The sequence below is a fragment of the Branchiostoma floridae genome, chromosome 13, assembly GCF_000003815.2.
Source record: "Branchiostoma floridae strain S238N-H82 chromosome 13, Bfl_VNyyK, whole genome shotgun sequence".
Classification (NCBI taxonomy): Eukaryota; Metazoa; Chordata; class Leptocardii; order Amphioxiformes; family Branchiostomatidae; genus Branchiostoma; species Branchiostoma floridae.
This window is the reverse complement of record NC_049991.1, coordinates 2,520,054-2,542,105: the sequence shown is the minus strand read 5'-3', so window position 1 is coordinate 2,542,105 and position 22,052 is coordinate 2,520,054. Positions and strand designations below refer to the sequence as shown.

Here is a 22,052-nt window from a genome sequence, read left to right as displayed (position 1 = left end):
ACACAAAACGGATAAAATATTCAACAGCATGCCTTGTGCATATTTATCTGTATAAATTTTAAGTGTTTGTTTCCGCAAACAGCCCGGGCCCTGCGGAAAGGAAATGTGACGTAGTCAGTCGATGACACAGCTAAGAAAACAGTAACAATATTATGCATTGCCTAATCAGTAGCGATCGTCAACAGAATAAAACATATACGACCAAAAGGTCATGCAAATAACACAAGTTACAGACTTAGGCTACATCAAGTAAAATCTATGCATGGCACCCTATGCAGACTCAAAATTTAACGCTAGAGGGCAAAAATGGATAAAGACAAACAAGACGCCAAGATTTTCAAAATAGACACCATAAACGTTGTACTATATTAAAGAAGAATTGAAGAGACAATCCATGGTATCACAGCCAACAAGTGACATTAGAGTGGTAGACTGGTAAACTAGTATTTCCTCCTTGGTATCACTTACCATGTTGACAACTACAGTCATGGCTACTACATCCGTACCACTTTTACTATCAAACTATTTTACTTTTACAAGTACGGTCATACCTACACTACTTTTATTTTCGAAATCAGGTGAAAATTGATTAGCACACTGAAGTCATCCATAAAATTTACTTGCCATGCACTTACTTTGTGTGTAACAACGTGTCGTTTGGGGTGGGTTCGCACGTTCGTATATTTTCAAGTGCGTGTAAGGTCCGTATGGAAGTTTTTAAGCCTCTATCAGGCTCTATACATGTCGTTGGAAGAATATACACATATGTAAATAGTAGAAATTGGACAAATATAGACACACAGCACGCCTTCTAATAATATATTTGTACAAAAATGCAGTTTAGAAATCAGAATAATTAACTACTGCTATTTTCCATTCAGTTCAGTACAACAGTTCAGTACAACAGTTTTGCAATCGTTAGATCACTAAGACTATCTTGAAAAATCTTGAAAAAAATAGAGAATCCCTGCCTCCATTTTTTTCAGGGCCGTTATCGTAAACGCAACATTTCCCCAAAGGCTTTACCGCACACAAGAGCTCTTAAAAGTCACTTAACGTATGCTAGACTTATCGATCGATGGAGTAATGGCTTCCTGTTGCGTCATTGTTTATCGTATGATGTCATATTTTTTCCTGTAGCCGTTAACGTTACGTCATGAGTTTGTCAAATAAAATTCCGAGGGAGGGGTGGGAGTGGTGCGGGAAAATACCAGAAATGATGCATAATTCTGGAAGACTTAGAAATTTCTGGAAGGGTTCAACGATTAAATAGTTGGTCTTCTGCGTAAATTCTGTTATACGTTGATACATGTATCAAGATGGAAAAATGCCAGGCATGATGTTTGATTGTATTTTTGTGTACTGGTAATAGCATTATGGACAAAATATGGCAATACTTTGGCGTTTGTCCGATTTTGTCTCTACCAGACTGTCTACGCTGGATATCATAGAGTGAATAATTTGCTACCAGAGGAGTTGGTCGACCGGAGGGGAAACGTTTACATGAACCTTAGTGTGGACTGACTCCTGTGACCATTTTCCATTTCCCCCCGAATTCTACGATCCCCGCACCCCCGTAGAAAGGCCTGGTGGAGGCTACGACTTTGTAATGATTTGGGCTTTGTCTGTTCGTTCTTCTTTGAAAGAGGAAGTTTGAATTAACAGAAAAGCATGCTTACGTTTCTGTTATTTTTGTTGCACACCTGCTAGCTTCTCACCGATACCCATGGAAAAACACCTGTTACGTCACAGGCACACAAACACACACGTACCCTAGTGAATCATTTGCCGTTGTCGCCCTCTCATGATAGGCTTATGTATGAATCATTGAGACTATATCAGTACTTTGAACCTTCTAGATTAACCATTGTGGACGTTACAGCATGCCACGTGGACCGTCTGGTCATGGGACTCCCGTCTCTATGTTTGAAAACAAACCCACCCACGTAACAACGTTTCTGATTGGTCCCGCTGCGCCACGCCGTTTAAGATGACCTCACTGATCATCCAATGGGACGGCGTGTTGGTGACATCATCGTTCGGTGCTGTGGGCGATAAAAACAGGTTGAGTTACATGCAAACCTCACATTTGTTTTGGTCGTCTGACTAACTCAGATCGCTGAATTTTAGGAGCATTTTGACCATTTGTTGCAAACTTTTGAAGTTTTTCTCGCTTAATTCTAGAGAATCTAGACGAATATCAACATGTCGAGTCCACAGGATAGCATGACGTTCTTTGAGAGCAACTACTACGACGAATACGAGTATTACAACTTCGACACTGACAAAATCGTTGCGTCAGGTAAGGTACATTTTGTCTCAGCTCTAGTAAGAAATTTACCCGAAGTTTATTTTTAAAAATCTCCGTGTTTTGACAAATATATTTCAGTCAATTGAGCGCTAAACGACTGGAAACCATTGTGAAAACAAGAGCGATCGAAACAGGGAACGTTAACATAGACTGAAGTGGTGTTGTTTGGCAACATGCCATTGTTTGGGGGTTTGGGACAAATTCTTGAGCGACGTTTTGTCTGGCTGCAAGGATTGTAACATACTTGCCCCGATAATATCTGAATGGCAACGGTCCTAAAAGACATTTAGGAATTCTTGACGATGTTTCTGTTGTTACCACAGTTAGCGAAGACTATAGTGAATGAGAAATGCGGATGTATGTTTTCATAGGTCACGTACTCTATTGTATACGTTACACTTTAAACAAGTAGTTTATGCAGGGGATTTTTCTACCAGGGAAAGTCACAATCGTGCCATTGGAATACGATGTTTCTGTTGACACCACAGTTAGCGAAGACTAGTTCGTAAGAAATGCGGATGTATATATTCACAGGTCACGTACTTTAAACTTCAAACAATCAGTTTGTGCAGAGGAATTTTTCTACCTGGGAAAGTCACAATCGTACCATTGTTCATAACACGCGACAGGTCATGACCTGTCCTTTGTACTTTGGCGGCTGCACGGAAGAAATTTTGGCTGACCTTTTGTTTGGATGTTATCTGAAGAGTTTGGAATACCTTTCCGCTACACAAAGTAGATAACATCCTTTAAGCACCACAGCTTAGGTAGGCCTTATGTTGTAGGTTTTCCATGATTTGTTTTCGTCTAGGGTGATTGAGAACAAAATGCTGAGACTAAGGGGGAACCATGACGCTTTATTGATTGATTGATTGATATATTGATTGATTGAAGACCTTCATTGCACTTTTTGCCACACCGGGCTAAGAACAGGTCACCAAAAGACTTGTTGAAGAGATTCAGTTAACGGATACAAAATAAAACTGTCGTTGGATAAATTCAACTCCTCCTCAGCGGCTTGTCTGTTAAAGTGGAGAAAAAAGAACAGATATGTTTTATGATCGATGGGTTGTCTAGTTGCACTAGGAATATGAATTTTTCTACAGCACTTAGGTGTATGACATACTCTTCCCCATAAGTGTGCTTGGTTCTTCTACGTGCAGAGGTTTAACGCAAGATAATAAGCTTATGCCTGAAGCTATCTCATTAAAAAAAAGTAAAAAGTTCTAATTTATGGAGCTGATCTCTGTTGATTGTTGTGGGAGTAGGCAAAAATTCGTAATGGCTGAAATGTGCTTTTGATATTCAAAACCGTTGGACAACAAAACTTGTTCAGTATTTGCAATTTATCAACGTTTTTCATACATGTTTAAACTAATTTGCTGACGCCTAGTTTGGTACACACTGTCATGAAAACACGGATAGATTTGTAAGGATGAACTAGAACGTATAATTTTAAAAAAAGACTGGTATTACTAATTGCGCATTACACTTGGCGTCTGTTCCAGTGCATTGCTTTTGGGGACATTTCTGATAAGACATTCTTCCTTATATAGCGACAGAAAAATTCAAACGAAAGTAAGGGGGGGGGGGATCACCTACAAAGAAACTTGTACTGAATAGGCTAGGAACCAAAAGCTCCTTGTATAGGGAACTAAGAAACAGCTGTTTTGACGGATTTAAGTAGTACCTTAGACAATGTTTGCTGTACTAAACCCTTTGTTTATTTGTTTTCGTGACTATACAGGACAAGGAAGCGGTAAGGGCCGGACGAAACGCGAGCAGGAGCTGCACAGCCAACGGTTCGACCCGTGCGGAAACGTCAGGATAACCGTTACAAAGTTTCAAAACACGGAGAGAAAGAGGAAGAACTCTAACGACAGGAGCTGAAACGCCGCCTAGCGGACATTGCAGGACAGACAACAAATTGGGTACGTTTGATTGCTGCTGCAAAATAATCATCTTCCTCTAAGCTTTACAAATGATACCTGTTAGAGCATTATTCGTTAACGTCACGCATCTGATATCACTGTTTCTAGCCTGCAGTACCGACACAATTCGACAGAGGCCGTTGGGAAGACGTGGGAAAAATCGGCGTCCCCTTGAGGACCTTTGTGACCATCGAACGGACTTCTACTGAGCAAAGGATTGTGGACACTGAACAACGACAGCAAAAGCTGATTGCTTTGAAGTGTCGGAACTATGTAAAGGGTCGCATGGTGAACGGTAGATTATTTTACCATGGGTTTGTTTTTATAGACTCACATAAATATATTTGCATACGTACAGATAAAGTGTAACGGTTCTCTGGTATTTCTTAATACAAGATAAGCTAGAACATCATGTTTAACTATCGAGTAAACACGTAGTGTTATCATCTAAAAGTATATAATACGTAGGCCAACAGGTGCATTTTTCCCATATAATGCTCGAACATAATTTGCATATCATATATGATTAGCGTCAGTCTAACAGATACTTTGCACAGGGATGGTACGCAGGATATCTTCAAAGTTTTTTTGTACAATACAAACAGTATTTTGTCTTTAAGACGTATTTCTTGTACAAAAAAGTTTGTATATAATAAACTTCAACAAAAGCACATGTTTTGTGTTCTCTTTGTATGTGAACATAGGGCGGGTGCACGTGGGAACAATAACAGAGAAGTTCATATACAGACCAACAGAATAATTTGTTGGAAATTTTCTACTGTCCATGTTCATTTTATCAGATAGTGTTTTACAACAAATATACATAATTCAATCGCAAGAGGATACACGCATTTACCTTTGTGCCAAATTTTAACTCATTCGATTAAAAAAATTAGCCTGTTATAAAACATTGCTTTGCTTTTTGACTCACCCTCTACTTCTTCATTGCTTAGATGTCTACACTTTTTTTCAACTTCTGAACAAGTCATTTATTTGGGTCTTTGCTTATTCTCCTCACTCTTCACTGTATACAATATTTGGACCTTGAAAGGCACCGAAAGAGCCATAAACTCCGGGGTTAAATTCGACAGACGGCGCTGGTAAGACCAGCGAAAAGCCCGTGTTACTGTGGACCTTTGTGACTATCGTCGTAACGAATAGACTTCTACTGAACAAATTATTGCGGACATTAAACACCGACAGTAAAAAATGCAAATAAATCAACATAACAGATTTAACAGCCATCGAAGTATATCTTAACTCTAATTATAATCTTCTCAGATTGTTGTTTTGACAGAATGTAAAAACTGAAATACCCTTACTAACATCCCGATGAAATCGCGCTTAACCCTATTCAGACCGGACTTTTTTGGTCATCCCTGGACCGGGGGGGGGCTTTTGAGGCCCTCCACTCCTAAGTCCTCGAACTCTCGAACGACGTGCCGTAAGGCCACCAAATTTTCAGGACATTATATCGACATAATATCTGACAAGTATTTGACGTTTGACGTTACGTTAACGTAAGATGACGTAATTATGACGTCATCAATTTGATTATATTGGCCGGACCCATGAAAAAGGGTATTCTCAGAAAACTTCAAGTTATACTGCAAAAATGTAACAATAAGTGCAGATAACAGAATAATAATGTTTATTACGACTTGTATTGCCAATAGCAACATCGATGACGTCATAATGACGTCATAAAATGACGTCATGCACATCTAAGATGCTCCGCCATATTATATCCACCACCTTGAATTTTTAAAACTTCTTTTTTTGCAACAAATAATAACAAAGGGCAATGGAAATAGACTAAGTTCATTCATTTAGATGGTTTTTGATGAAAAAATACCAGGTAGTTACAAATTTTAAGGGAAAATAAGCCTGTTATTCTTGATCTGGCCATACGGTCCGCCATCTTGGATTTTGGGCTGATGACGTCATCAAATTAGCATAATTTATGCATATATAATTATGAAAGATATGCTAAATAATATAAGATTTTATTTATGTAACAAAATAGCAGTAATATAGCAAATAAATGTGAAAAATACAGTTTGTTAGAACCAAAAATAGTGATTTTTGGCAAAACTGCCTGTCAGCAAACGGTTGCCATGGCAACACGAAAAAATGGAAAATTTGTCAAACTTCGCAAAATTGTTGCCAACAATATTTTAGGAAAACTCACCAAATTTGGTGGCTTTAGCGTAAGGCGTTCTGGCATTATAGGACATCGAAGTTAGCGCGGGCCTCAAAAGCCCCCCCCCCCCTCCCCCTCGGTCTGAATAGGGTTAAAACGTCCCTGCAACCGATCATCAAGCGAGATAATCTCTGATCAAGAAAGGGACTGTTATAGTTGAGGTGACAATGGACGGTCTCACAGCGTCACCTATCAACATTGGTCGGTACTGCACCACGTCTATCAAAATACAAGTTGTTTCTAAATCACGAGATGTCAACGCCTGTCCTTTACTTTACTTTAGTGACGTTAAATTCCACCCTGTTCATAATCTAAGTCGATTTATTCTTTCGCCAAGATGTATCTAAGACAAATATGAATAACGACGGTCGATGCACAGTTGTGCATGGCAAAGTCAACCAAATGTACATGCTGCAATATTTCATTTGGCCGTTAGACGTCTCTTCTGAACCACACCGTCCATTCCAGGGCTTCCTCCCAGTGATAGACAAAACCACGTAGAAACATGCACATTACATTCACTATATATATAAAGCTGGCGATAATAATTAACAGCGACAGTTAAGAAATTGTACTGTCGTTGTTTATTAGCTTTGTCGGCTATAAAGATAACCTTCTTGAGGTAATGTAACCAAACGACTTGGCGACGGAAGCTTTCTTCAGCACCAAGGACAGATATCCGCAACACCGTGTAGCAGCGACCTCTATCAACACTTGCTAGAACTGCAGTCACAAATCTTCCCGTCCTGTCGAAGACATGGGCGGGGCTGACCCTTGACCACACCAATCATCTGCGGCCCGTGTAGCAAACCGTGCGGCGGCGCGCGCCACCTGAGAAACCTGATCCAACCTGCCCGCCGCCTTAACATCTCTACATACCGCCTCCATACAATCGCTACATCGCCTTCAACGCAAGAGAAAACGATTGACAAAGAAGGTATGTTACGTTTAGGTTGAGTCGTATTGTTAGAAATTTTAGATTTTAAGAAATCTAAAGAATCCGTCTTGCAGAATCTTGTGTATCAAGTGCCGAAGGAGCATCTCCAATTTGTTTGGAGTTGTCATGGACACAGAATACGTACGTGTTCAGGTGTGTTATGTTACAGTACCTTACGCACCGGGCAGTGGCGCATTGTGTTACACCGTCCCGATCTTACCGGCATATCCTTTAAATAGAGCCTATAGTAAGTTCCTGCCTTCATTAAACGGCGAAGTACTCCGATAGTCTTCAAGCCAGTTCGACCGAAGAATTCGATCGCACAGGTAAGCACTTTAAGTGTGTCCAAGATTCCCAAAACGCAAACAGACAACTGTTATTATGAATGGAAAACCAGTTTCCATGTTGTCCATATGTCTATTGCATTCTGCTCATGTCAGCACCGCAGTTTAGATGATGGGGGCCAATTTCTACCTCCTTGTACAATCTGGAGGGCGGGCGGACCGTGTAGTCTTGATGTATGCCACGGTGTAGCTTGCGTAAAGAGGCCAGCACGGGCATTCCAGTCTTTGTAATGGACTTGCAATAGATTTCCAATGTTCTGGGGGAATGATAGCAACGTTATAGGGAAAGCATTCTCATAGGATTTAAAAATTCCAATGATGTTTCTAAGCGTATGTGTATACTTATAATGCTTGTCAGAGTCCTTTTTTTTACTGGTTAAAGATGATAGCTTTTGATAGATTGATATCACTTGGATTTGTTTACAATAGGGAACTTCTGTTATGGTAAATACTAGTAAACAATATGTAAACAAACAAATTGGAAATTCCACATTGAATTGTATCGTAGTCTTTATCTATAAGATTTTGACAAGGACAGAGATGTTGCTTTGCGAATCTGTTAAGAAAACCAAAGTTTTCAAGCAAGCAAACTGGAATATTTTTCATTTTTCGATTGTCACAAAAAATGTTTGATATTTACCTGCGCAATGTTCAAATATTTGAACTACCATATGTTGTACCTATTGTCAGTCATTTGGGTACTGAGAAAAGTGTTTGAATGTATTCTACCTGTCTATGTTAGTCTTATTCTATAGGAAAATCAAGTCAGTATGGTTGCAGTCTTGGAGATATCAATGATTACTAGTAATCAAGGACCTTGCGACTAGACTTTTTGAAAATTTCCCATCCATGTAAAATGTCTGAAATTGTTGTCTAAAAAGCATTGTGATACTAAGTACTAGTAGTAGTGCATTGAACACCGTACATGTCTGAATAGGTGTGAAAAACACCCACCATTATGTATTGAGGTTGCTTATTGACTACAGATGAACTGCATTTTACCTGCCAATGTTTAAACATTACTATTCTGAAAGAAGTAAAGTATTCCTAGTATTCTACAAAATTTTCCCAAGCTGTTCACACCTTATTGACCACCAAAAACAATCTTCTTGCTTAAGTCATCCAATCTGTCTGTCTTTGAAAATATTGGACAATTCATCTCCCACTGCATACGAAAAAGAAGTCAACCCCTTTGAATCGTCAAATAGTTAGTAGAAATAGATTTAGAATACATGTCATTTCCCCAGCTTTTGATCTATGGATATATTTTCTTTTAACGAGATTGTTCAGAGTAAGGTTATTAGACCACTTTAAGGAAATGAACTAAGAAGTTAAAAATAACTGTACACGGAGATAGCTGTAGACATTTGTTTTGAAGGCTGATAAGTTGTAGACAGTAGGGAAGCTGAGTGAGTTATCGTCGAGAGAGTTCTATGATTTGACTGTCCAGGGAAAGAAACTGTTGCTGTAGAAGGTGTTGGATATATGTATTTTCCTTCTTTGTGAATATAGTTTTGTATGCCTCACTGTTTTCTTTATTTGTCATTAGGCTTTGGCATGGGTATTGTCTCAGTGCGATAAAGTTATAATCTTCATAGTGAACATTCATTTGAGTAGTGTTTCCTTTGTTGGATGACACTCAAGCAAAATGTTCCACACTCAGAAACGTCATTAACGCTAGTTCACCTTTATCCGTGGGGTAACCGATATCCGTTGTTTGGCAAATCAGTGTATTAAGGCACATCAATTTGACGGGTGGTAGTTTTAAATTGTACTGAAAATATGGAAATTTTAAACCAACGTCCGTCAACGTGATATCCCCAAATACACTGTTTTTAAAAGCAACGGATATAGGTTACACAACGGATAAAGGTGAACTAGCGTTACATGCAGTGGGCGTGTGAGCTTTCTTCTTAGTTACCTGGTACATTTTGTATTGATGCATTATTATATAATAATCCACGCTCCACTAGTCACATTGTGCGTTTTTGTGTGAAGGTCTTAGTCACACCTAGTGACCCACACAAACAATGTTGGGAGCTTTGGTTGCTGTGGAGTTTATCACTATGGAGCGATGAATGTTTAATAAACCAAATGTAACTTTAATGTCTGACGATAAAATGTAACGCACGAGACAAATGCTTTTATCATAATGGGTACAGGTACGGGGATATTTTAGCTCCGTTGGGTAAAGTGCTGCTCATTCAACAAGTTTTTGAATAACATTCTTACATTTTATAGCCTGGAAAATTTTATTTTTGTAATAGCTAATTCCAACTCAGTATAGAATAGGTTGGTAACTTGGTATATTTGCCCCCCCCCTTTTCATATGCAGAGATGTTATATGATAATTACAGATCATCTGGACGAAGTATCATAAATTGATGAAAATTTGTAAGGAGGGGTATTGACAAGAGACCTGGCACATCCCCGTCTTAATTGTAATAAGCGAAAGGGTGTTTCACAGTCTGTAAGGGGCGGTATTACCCTGTCGTATTCAAGCACATCGACCGATGATGATGACAATGAATGTTGGCACTTAGTATTCTTTCTTCAGTTAACTGTCAAAAATCAAGGACTCTGTTCTAATGACAAAAAAAGGCACGTGAATACCAGCACGTTGTCGAAATTTAAACAAAACCTGTGGTCACAGGTCAAGCCTTGCTATTTACTCAGTGTATTTGTTGATCACCAGCTATGTAAACACGGTCATTGTGATTTGCGATAACCTAATTTTCTGTGAAAGTCCATTATAAGAAGTGCACTTCAGGACCTGTACAGTTGTAGGCTTGGGGATTTGACCGCCCACTGCTAAAATGTATTGATTATACACTGTTGGTATTTGTTTTTACATGACCATTGGTGTTACCATAACAAAGTTCGTTATTCAATGTCTTTCAATCAAACATGAAGTCTATTTTTCAGTCCACCTTGCTATTTGCTGAGCTAATATTTGAAGTCTGTCCATAGCAATAAAATCTCTGAGTCTATGAGCTATTTTCATCTATAGCAACTGAGACTCTTTCAGACAAAACATTCCATTTTTAATTATTCTATATATTATATAGTATTACATGGTTACAGTCATGTTATTTTCATTTCCTTGAATTTGAAATGAAATACATTTCTGATATCATAATCTTAGATGAGATCATTTCTCTACAAACACTTTCATTAAGAACTCCAAACCTAACATAATATAGAATATCAAATCATAATAATCCTTTCCTTGAATTTGAAATGAAATACATTTCTAATATCATAATCTTAGACGTGATCATTTTTTGCAAACACTTTCATTAAGAGCTTCAAACCTAACATAATATAGAATATTAAATCATATTAATCCTTTTCCAAATGCTCGCTTATTGTTTCTTTTGGGGTACAGAATCTCTCCGTGACTGTTAGCACTGAGTCGTGCATTTCATATTCTACGCTACGATCTCTGGGTTTATGTAAGCTTTCCCTGATCCGGAATTTATGATGGGTGTTTGAATTAATGGAAAAGCTGTTCAAAAAACAAAGTGCATTTTGTACAAGTGGTTGCTGTTGTGAGAGTGCCACTGGGGACTAGAGTGAACCTATGATATTTACCCGTCTTTTAGATGCGCCCTTTGCTGGGCTTAATTCCCAAGGGAACACTCACTTACCGCGGACGTCTGCGCGACTTTTAGCTTTGCGGCGTTGGAATTGATACGGGAAGGGCTTGGAGCGTCTGAGCCGTAATAGATTTCTAGTACGCCATAAAATGTTAGAAGGGGCGAGATATTGGTTCAGAATTACTCAAGGGAATAAAATACAAATAAAGTGTTTTTTTATGTGTTGATAAGTCTTCACCAAAGAAGTCATAGAATATGTGGACTGTACAATGGACTGTAATGCTTGTTCACCTTTATCTGTGGTATAACCTATATCCGTTGTTTTTAAAGATAGGGTATTCAGTCAAGTCAAAGGACTGTGCTTTAATTTAAAATATATTTTGAAAACGTTGCAGTTTGCAGTTGATATCCGTTGACTGTATATATCCCTAGATACCCTGTTTTTACAAATAACGGATATAGGTTCCCCCACGAATAAATGCAAGCCGGCGTTACACCTATTAGTATTTTGAAGACATAAAAAATAATATCATAATTGAATATTGAATATGATTTACTCAATAATGATTCATTTCAAAATAATGAGTATCAGATATTAACTTCAATTGTCATCATCATTTGTCAGTGTTTTTGTCCAATTAGTATTGTTAAGATCTATTTCTTTTATAACCTTGACCGTGTATATAGCTGCTCTCAAGGGCATCGTTGCTTATTGACCATTACTTTTATGGCCACTGACCACCTTAATGGTCAGCGAAGCACTAGATGTGATTCAGTGGGTGTATTGGATCTAGATCTAGACATGAATTGTTAAACCCTATTCATTTTGGATATCTAGCTTTCCTTTCATGTGTATCTATCAAGTTTGTCAGCCAAGGAAAGGAATTTTGAAAATTAATCACTTGTGGCTTCAAAAGCATTGACGTCATTGCTGCATGCAACGGACGTCCAAAGAAGTGGTTACGTTTTAACAAATGGTACCAGATGTTAATAGAATATCTAGTTTTATATAGTAGGGTTATCAATTCAAAGTGGGTGAAATAAACACTAATTCCTTGCAATCAGACCATATTGTTTCAGTAATATAATGTACTCTCTCTTTGCAGCCAGGGGCTGAATTGTGAGAATCTTACAATTTGCGGGGACACATTGCAAGGGTTTATAAAGCCTGAGCCTGCACACAGGGCTTGTGACCTCAATACCACAGTAGTTGTCCCAGTTGCGGCCATTGATATGTACCACTCACATTAGAAAGTCCCCTTAACTCTTTACCTTTTATTAAATGTGTTGATTTCTTTAATGTGCTTGCGGTGTGGCTCTCCTCAAACACAGGATCTCCATTTGACGTCCTATCCAAAGGACTTCCTTTACCTAATATATGCTAAGTATAGCTCATTTTTACCATTATCCCAATGGCACAACATCAGGGCACATCAGGGGTTTCGAACCCAGGACCTCTCGATCGGGGCCAAGCACCCTACCTATCTCGCCACTACTAAATCATCTTTGCAGCAACAGATTGTTTATTAACAGGTGTCAAAAATACCATCATCAATCATATTAGCAAAATTCAAACTTTTACAGTAAATAAATGATTATTATTCAGTACATTTTACAGATTTGATATCCAGTTTCAGCTGTATATCAAGTTGGTCTTTGTAAATCTATTCGTCCGTAACTTTACTTTCTTGGGAAATTAAAGTGTATGATGAATTTCAGGTAAAATGTATATCCTGACAGGTGAATTATTCATCATACAGATTTTGAATTCCTGTTATTATGCAAAGATGATTGCTATTCTATGCTTCTATGCAATGTTACAGCAATAAACCCTCTTGAGAGAATGGAAGCCTAAAATAGCATTCTGTTATGTATTCCACCAGTGATACCTATAGAATACAACACGGTGTATTCAGTCTCACCTGAGGTGCCAGGCAGACCGTAGGTAGGATCGCCCGAAGGCTGCAATTATCGATAAAATTTGTTTGGTATTGGTCGCGACTGTCAAATCGCTCAGCTGCAAGAAGGTTGCCGTTACGTACCACAACCTCTGAGATATCCACATTCTAGTCTTCTCCAATGACTGAGTACCGTATTTTCTCGAATGATGAGCACCCCAATTAAAATGGCCGAGTGGGTAGAGTGTTTGCTTTGCATTCAGTAGGTCGTGAGTTCGATCCCCGGCCGAGTCATACCAAAGACTCTAAAAATGGTACATGCTGCTTTTCTGCTTAGCACTCAGCACTGATGAGAAAGAGTATGGAAGTTAAACACACATCACTACTAGCGGACCAGCCCCCTGCTGTAGTGAGTTGCACAAATGCGTGGCCCAAGGGCTTCGAAGTGGAGATGGGCGCCACCCTACGCATCTGTAGACGCATGGGGAAACTTTAACTTTAACTTAACCCCTGATTTGTAGTACCTTTTCAATTTTGAAAAGTTTAAAAAGTGAGTAATTTATTCGAGAAAATATGGTACCAATCGTAAGGTGCACTGTAAGATATTCTCTTTGCAAGGCTGCTATCTACCCAATGTTTTGTGTCCAGCACAGTGTGTCCTTTTGTGTGTTGCCTTTTGTCCAAGTCAGTAAAGGATAATAGTTAATCCATACTTGTATGGTTTTGTGAGGGAGGAATACAACATATTGATACTGTGATACAAGCTAAGCCCTTTGCACTTCAAAGTAAGGCCATGTTTATTCAACTATGTGGATGACGTCTGCACCCGCACCAATTTTCATCAGTTTCCAAAAAAAATCATAAATCATACAAAGTACAAACAAATGTTTCACATTGGGTAAACATAGGGCATAAATTGCAAAGAAGTAGCAAAAAATGGAAACTTGTGCCAAAGTGAAAGAATGAACTCTCTGTCTGTTAGATCATTTGTTCCACCTTCCCAACCATTTAGCTTTCAAAATGAAAGCAAGTTTTCAAAGTCTTTTCTTTTTGCAAATTTTTTGCATAAGTTTGGCGGTTCCAAGAGGATGTCATCCATACAATCGAATCAACATGGCCTAGCCAAAGCAATAGGCGGAGCTTAAATGGTAGGGGTAGGGTTGATATATAACTGCTATTTTACAGGTAATGGCTTATAGATGAGGCGTCCTAGTCTTTGGGAATGGTTTCACATTCGGTACCGGCAGAATCAGCACAAGACGTAAAATGACAGAGGTTGGAAGGCCAAGTGTTGAGCATAGAAAATCCACATATATTGCTTCTAATATCACCTCTATGCTGTCGCAGCGTCCTTCATATAGGATTGGCATTCATAGCGAACACACGTGAGGCCGCGGCCGTGTGAAAGAAGCGCCGCGGGTAATTTCCAACTTCTTAAACCTCTTGAAATTGAAGCTGTTCTGAGATTCGCAAGAGGTGAATCAAGTATTCCCGACAGACGTCCCTGCCTAACCTGATCATTCCATCTGTTGTGCCGTCGGAATTCTAACTATCGTAGTTCCGGAGGGATTTCCCGAGTGGAATTTTTGTTTGCATACTGGGAGGAATATGATAGAGACATGGCATTTGATCAGGCAATGAAAATTCAGTGCATGGGGAAAACACAATGCATTTTCATTCATTCATCCCTTTGGTATATATTACAGAACACTTAGTAAACATGGTAACAGTTATAGATTTATGATATGTAATGACAAAAAATTTTATTAAATATCACCCAACTTGGAAGTTTAACTTATGCAAAGCAACATGCATTGTGTATTTGTTACAAATCTTTGGGAAAATGTAGAATCTTTTCGCCGTAGTCTTTTGTAAGGTCTTTTGTCAAACTACTTGCACACAATACGACTATACATTATGTCAATTAAGCTAGCTCAATAGTATTGTATGCAAGGGAAAAAAGGTTTCACTATTGCCAATCAGTACAAATTGCTAGTACTGGAATAAACAGGTAAGACCTATCCTTTGCTCTGATTGGCTACTGACAGAAGAAGAAAGAAAAAGAAAAGAACACACCAGCAAAAACAATTACATTTTCCCTACCTGGAAAAACATAAAAATCCATTCAATGGAGTATCACTTAGATCTGTGCAAAATCTATAAATTCAGGACATAACGGAAAAATTATAGCAGCAATAAAAAAATATGTGTAGAGAAGAGCTGTAAAATTCAAAGGGCAAAGCTACATGTGTGATAGCACAGCACTTAGGTATGACATTTCTCCCCTCTATTCCCCTTGCACAAAAAATCCATTTGTGCCGACAGATTCTATCATGTCCACGGCTTCTGATACGCGAGAATTCTCCACCACGAAGTCTGCGGAGATTGCTCAAGTGTGGGCGGAAGATGACGAATAGACACCCGGTTCAGGTTGAGAGTTGGCTGAGGAATGTGAAATCATATTGGTAGTGATGGATGTTGGCAGCCGACGAGCCCCTGTGCATATTGCGCGCATGGATCATCCCATGGCCTTAGTGGTGCTGCGCCATTCACGACGATAGAAGAACTTTGTAATGCAAAACGTAAGATGCCAAGGCTGTGGAACGTGAAGTATCAAATTGATTTTTTTGCTTGAGACACTCGTTTGGAACACCTGCTTCTGATCTGTTGGTCAGTAACTCTAACTGTGAGTGAGCTTAGGATATAAGAGTTTTCTTTTATATCACCTGCTGACGTTTTGATGTCTGTCAGACATCTTCCTCAGAGCTTCTAACAGGAGTTTTGCTTCTCGCCGCTATATGTAGGTGGCGCTTTTGCGGCGAGAACACTATCCGAAACGTGGCTGAGCTTGTACTACCCTTCGACAGGTTTCATCACTGGGGTGGACTTCTGTTTGGAATCATAGTGTTCTTGAAACGTCAGCAGGTGAGGAAAGCTGGTTGTGTAAAATAAAACTTTTATGTTCTATTATCTACCAATTGCAACCTCATGAAATCATTTTCAGATGTGAGTGTCAGAGCTTGTCTCAACAATTGATGTTTCTGACTCAAGGAGAAGAAATACTGTTTTTGTCTTTTTTGTGTAACCAACTTTAACCTTGGGCCTTCTGGTCTTGGTATGTGGTGACCATTGATTTTTTAAAGAAGATAAATAGAAATTCTATGTTATGTGACAAATGTCTTAGATATAATTTTTGTATCATATCAGTATTGTTCTTCAGAATATTTTCTTCTTACTTGAGTGTCAACTCAATATCAAGTTTGATCATTATCAGCAATGGATTTGAATATGTAACGTTACATAATGTGAGAGAACAGTAATTGAATTCAATCTAAGTTAAATAGAGAATGCTCTCTTGGCTTTTACTCACAAGGATTTCAACTCCAAATGCGATTTTCTTCTAAGTCAAAATTATATGCAGTTAGCTAGAAATCTATGCAACTGCAACAGCGATCAATTTTAGCTGTAACAGTTGATCATAACAGTGATCAAAGCTTCTGATCATTACAGCAATTAAAATCGATAATCAGGGTATTTGTTTCATGAGCTATCTCTTCCCAAGTTTGCCAGGGCTCAGAGAGATAAGGAAGACGAATCGATCTTCGAAACCTGTATCATAAAGTCAACTGTAAAAGTATCTGCATTGTGCCATACCATAATGGGAAATCGATAGGAAAACCCAAGGGCATTGTGCTGAAAATAATTAAGGTTACGCACAAAATCAAGTGTCCTCGACAGATTCTTAAGAGCACGTGTCTCGCTAGAGACGCACGACAATTAAGCCTGTGACGTATATGCAAATTCTTAATGGCCCAACTGTCACTTTGACATTTAGGTGGAAAATTTGCAGGTTGATCAATACGAAGCTCCGTATCAGTGGCGCCAAAAGGTATCAGCTCTCATGTTGTTATTCATTGCTTCTAAAAGGGGACGCCACATTGGGAGATGAGTGTTTAAGATAAGAAAAATCGAAGTAGATTAAGTGTTATTCAGCCCAAAGTACACATGTTTGTGTAGGTTTGAATGGACTGATAAGAGTAAAATCACGTAGTATTACCAGAAGATTTCAGGAACACGGCATCACATGTTACTTTTTTTACCATTTTAAATTAACAGAAAAGTACAAATGGATTGCATCAATGAAGTAACTTGAGAACAGGGGTGGAGGGCTAAATGATGGCATCATTTTACTTGCAATGTATTTACTAAGGATTGAGAGGGAAAGATTGTGCTAGAATAACAACTCAGATGCCCTGACAAAATTATTGGCAACTGGCATTTTTTACTGATTATAGTCCCAGGTAGTCAATCCAGTAGCTACAGTAACTGTTGTACTTCAATGGGTTTAGTTTTTCTGTGATTGAATCTTACAGACTGTGACTGTCACAGCAAAAAATGCTTGAATAAGGGGTAAAAGTTTGTCTATTTTCTAGCTTTACACTGTAACTGTTCTTTCATATGTTCACTTTCACCATTTTTGTTACTGTATTACTTTGTATGGTGCAATGTCTAAGTGAATTGAGTGTTAGTTTTGCATTCAGTAGGCCATGAGGTCAATTTCTGGCCAGAGATTTTAAAAATGGTACAAACTGCTTTCTCTCCTTAGCACTCAGCCTTTGGGAAAGAGTATAGTAGCTGCAGTGATTTCACAAAGTTGTGTGGCCCAAGGGCTATTGAAATAGAGATTGGTGATGCCCTATGCACCATCTGGTACAAAGAAGGACTTAGTATACATTATTATTTTGTAGGAATGGAAAAGAAAGTACTTCCATTCAATTACAAAAGACATTCAAGTTCTAAACACAAAGAAAGATTAATGATTTTGGAAATATCATAGAGAATATGTGTTGAAAGCTGTATTGTACATTTAGTATATCAATCTTTTGAAATAGGATTGCTTGATAACAATGACTATGGCAATGTCAAGAAAGATGCATGTGAAGATTGTCTAGATCATTTTTCATTCGTCTCCTTCAAGTTGAAAATGACGAACCCTATAGAAAACCAAAGCCATGACTGATTTCTATGACACCTCGACCTTTTTGTTATTGAGCACCTAAATAAATTGCATTGTTATTTGGCTTAACGTTATAGACTTGTCAAGTTTTGAGTGGAATTGTTTGAAGTTGGAAAACGTGTTAGCGTGCACGTAGTCTGGTAGAAAACCTCTCTAGACGTTGCATCTTCTTTGCAACTTCACACGGTTTCATATGCAATATTCATAGGAGGATAGGCAGAAGCATTCTTTGCATTGAATAAGGCATACTTAAAGGAAATTGCATAGGATCTTCAGAAAACTCCACAGCGCTTCTTCTTTTATCTAAAGAAACAGCTCATCAAAACCTTCCGATCCACTACACGCACCCTACCATCTTTGTATTCTTGGTACTTAACATTATGGCCATCCTGATATATCTTATTCTATTGCACGTCAGCTTCGTAAAAACCTTGCAGTATAAGCACTTTGAAGTATATCTGCCCATAAAGATGGCATAAAAGCAGTTTGGTATCCAACATACTCATCACCATAACTTCAGCACTAAGGGCAGGTCCATGTCTACCATCTTGAATGCTGTATATGGAAATCAAAGTTCCTCGGTGGTATGTAAAGCGTGTAGCTTGCACTTGATGTCACAGCTGCGATATCTAGAAGATTCAGACCCATAAAAATTCATGTGTGTGATGTCTTTTCACGCAAAGTTACGTGACTGTAAAGGTAATGCGGTTTAACATCAGACTGAGTACAAAGCACAACACTTTATCGCTGGTAGTGCAATGGATTTTTTTTTAATGTTTTAGCCAAGTACATGGTGTCAGCCCTAGTCTTCTTAATTGATGTGTTGGGTTCTTTAACATGCAGAAAATTGACGCTCAAGGCTTATGCCTGAAGCTCCCCCATGGACAGGGGGCTGCTTACTTTATGTTACCATGGTGAATGATAAATAAAATCCCTTACAACATTTCTGAGATGGGGCCACCCTACACATTGCTGTAATCAAAGTCCAGTCCAGGGAGTCATAGAATTCCATTCAGATGGCTAACCAGTTGGGCTGCGTTACTGCTTGCACCACAGGGACATGACTTCATGTATAAATTCAGATTTATTGGAACCATCCAATAGACAATGCTATGATAATGCATTTTAGTCACATGGACGCAAACACCGTATTGATGCCTTATATTTTTCTCTGATTAAGACTGCACATTGTCCTGTTACATTTATTGGGTTTGATGATTATCGATATCAGCAGCAATCATACTGATAACCCAATTTTTTTGGACAAGGCAATACGTCTTTTCGAAAGCAAGTTTTATCTGCACGAATGCTATTGTCCTCTGATACGATATTCCATTACACTATTGATCTTATAAAAAAATCAATGCAAAGTAAATAATGGTATGAAAAAGAAGACACCACAATACTGTACAATATGTAACGCTCGTTCACCTTTATCCGTCGGGTGACCTTTATCCGTTGTCTTTAAAAACAGCACATTTAGGAGTATAAGTCTGCTGGCAGTTGTTTCAAATTTACAATATTTTCAAAATGTTCCGATTTGAAACCACCGTCCATCGACTTCATATCCCTAAATACGTTTTTTCTTACAAACAACGAATATAGGTTTAACCCGGATAAAGGTGAACCAGTGTTACATGTAGTGCTTGGACAAGTGATAGTCCTAGAGAAGACAGAACAAAATATTTTCGTGGTGGTTTGAGTCCATACGTTGTCGAGTGGTCACCACAAAGACCACAAAGTTTGCCGTGAACATTTCTGCATTTACGGTACATTTATCGATGCGGTGAGCCCGGTAATGTTTGAATAAAACATGGAGCGTACCCGGGAGTTAACATTGACCTTGCTGGAGCACGTCTGGCGAAGCTGCCATTTTTAGTTTTGTCCGTGGCCTTGTAGATAAGTACTTGTAGCCTTCCCGCGCATGCTGTGCATGTAAATGCATAGGCTAAGCTATTTGCCCATCCAAGATCCAGCCCCCAAGATATAAAATAATGTACAATTTTACTACAAATGCTTCTCCGTATTTCAGTATCTCACAAGAGTGATATGTGCACATGCATGTAAGTACGGTACTTAGATACCCAATGATGTTCAGCCTATACCATCCAGAATGGCAGGATGATTACTATGCATTATATACGTGCCCTCCCAGCCAATAACTCCTCTAGACTACGATTATCACCACCATACCATGTAATCAGGACGCAGTTTAAACGGGGACGGGACAAGTAAAATATCGAATGGGCTCGAAAATCAATGTCACCTAGACAGGGGGTCGGTTCTCGATATTGGATATTGTATTATGGAATTCTTACCTATGAAGACTGGGTCATCTTGACTTTTTCCATGGCCAAAATGGAAATCAATATCGCATACTGGGAGAGTTATTTATCAAACTGCTTCTGGGTTCCCCTATGACTGGTATTAGGGTATGATCTACAAGCCAAATGGCACCAGTAGAAAGATATATACGTAGAGCTGAATTCTTCTGATGATACATAATCTCGATATGCGTAAACGGCCTGCTTTTGCGCGCAGTTTCGAAAGAGTCTTTTGATTCAGGGAGACATGATTTCTTACACACTAGTGTCCACCTTTAACTTTACAGATGGTGTGTCATCAATTCCTACATGTACTGTAATTCACATTGTCTTCTCGGCACCAAACTTTCACGGTCGGAGCAATTTTAACTTGTTCTCAGAGCTAAATGTTCACTGTTGCGGCAAGTGCGCATTACAAAAAGTCTGTGATTAATTTTTTGTCAGTTATGATAAGTTCACGTTACAGTCATCACCGTGAAAACCGTGAACATAACAGTACAGTGAAAAAATCAGGAATTACAGTATATCTGACCTTGTAGCATTGCGTTTTGCGCAGTTTTCTTGATACTGCTGAATTTACGGAAAGTCACGACACACAACAATCATCCTCCAGTGGTGCCGGTTTATATAAGATCTCTATTTTTACATTAAGTACCTTTTTAACGGAAGTGTGCCCCAGAGGTATCAAAGAAAAAACACTCATTTGGTGGGGCTGATAACTCAGACTTTACTGCTCAATGGTGCATCATTATCTTGGTGCTAGAGGAAGAAAGTACTGATATTGCATGTTTATATTCAGCCTCAGGCCTTATCTTTTGGTCGTCACATCCCTAATGCTATTTCCTGTGACTGAATTGATGTTGTTCTTGCTACCTGTGCATTTGTGCCCAAGCTTGGGAATTATAAGTCGATGATGATAAAATTGTGCTATAACGCTAGTTTACCTTTATTCAAAGGGTAACCTATATCCGTTGTACCTAAAACAGGGTATTTATATATAGGGATATCACGTTGATGAACGATGGTTTTAAATTGCATTTGTTTGAATATAATGTAGTTTGAGACCACCGTCCGTCGTCTTGATATCCCAAAATACCCTGGTGCTAAATACAACGAATAAAGGTTACCCCGCAAATAAAGGTGAAGTAGCGTTACTTAAATCTTTGAACCAACGGCATTCATTGTTGTATCATTCTGTTTTCTGTTGAGCTACAAAAAAAGGTATAGAAAACTTGTTAAAAGGAATCGATCCCCACGCTGCCTTAACAATAACGATCAGAAATTCCTTCTATCTAATGAAATGAGTGGGGCAACTTGAAACAACTGGTAAATGCTTTTAAGACTTGTTGTGTATTTTATTCATAATTACATATAAGATGCATCCAGAGTGTCATGCAAAGTCCTTGCTCCATGTAGAATGCAAATCAGACCAGTTAACATGGTCCTTTGCGATGTTTCATAAAACTGTCCTTTGGAGGCATGAAAAAA

At 38.6% G+C, this 22,052-nt stretch overlaps 2 protein-coding genes across 4 annotated transcripts in view; both read left to right on the top strand.

Annotated features, from left to right (window-relative positions):
• Positions 1–2,068: 2,068 nt before the first annotated feature.
• Positions 2,069–4,595, top strand: LOC118429702 (nuclear protein 1-like). The gene is made up of 3 exons (XM_035840304.1): positions 2,069–2,302; positions 4,059–4,242; positions 4,358–4,595. The coding sequence occupies exons 1-2, from the start codon at positions 2,206–2,208 to the stop codon at positions 4,199–4,201; spliced, it is 240 nt and encodes a 79-aa protein (XP_035696197.1). The 5' UTR covers positions 2,069–2,205; the 3' UTR covers positions 4,202–4,242; positions 4,358–4,595.
• Positions 4,596–7,243: 2,648 nt separating this feature from the next.
• The window catches only part of LOC118429163 (sodium/calcium exchanger 3-like), a 64,837-nt gene continuing 50,028 nt past the window's right edge, over positions 7,244–22,052 (top strand). Inside the window, exon 1 of one of the 3 annotated variants that reach the window (XM_035839601.1) lies at positions 7,244–7,382. The gene's annotated coding sequence lies outside the window, so the exon portion shown is untranslated. Of the gene's footprint in view, positions 7,383–7,553; positions 7,709–16,073; positions 16,149–22,052 lie in introns of those variants that run through there. The other 2 variants (XM_035839602.1, XM_035839604.1) reach the window with 2 other exon arrangements.

Excerpts from the sequence above, each read along its gene's own strand:
- LOC118429702 (XM_035840304.1), top strand. The coding sequence starts at position 2,206 with ATGTCGAGTCCACAGGATAGCATGACGTTCTTTGAGAGCAACTACTAC. Across the intron at positions 2,303-4,058 it reads TGACAAAATCGTTGCGTCAG|GACAAGGAAGCGGTAAGGGC; the intron begins GTAAGGTACATT and ends GTGACTATACAG.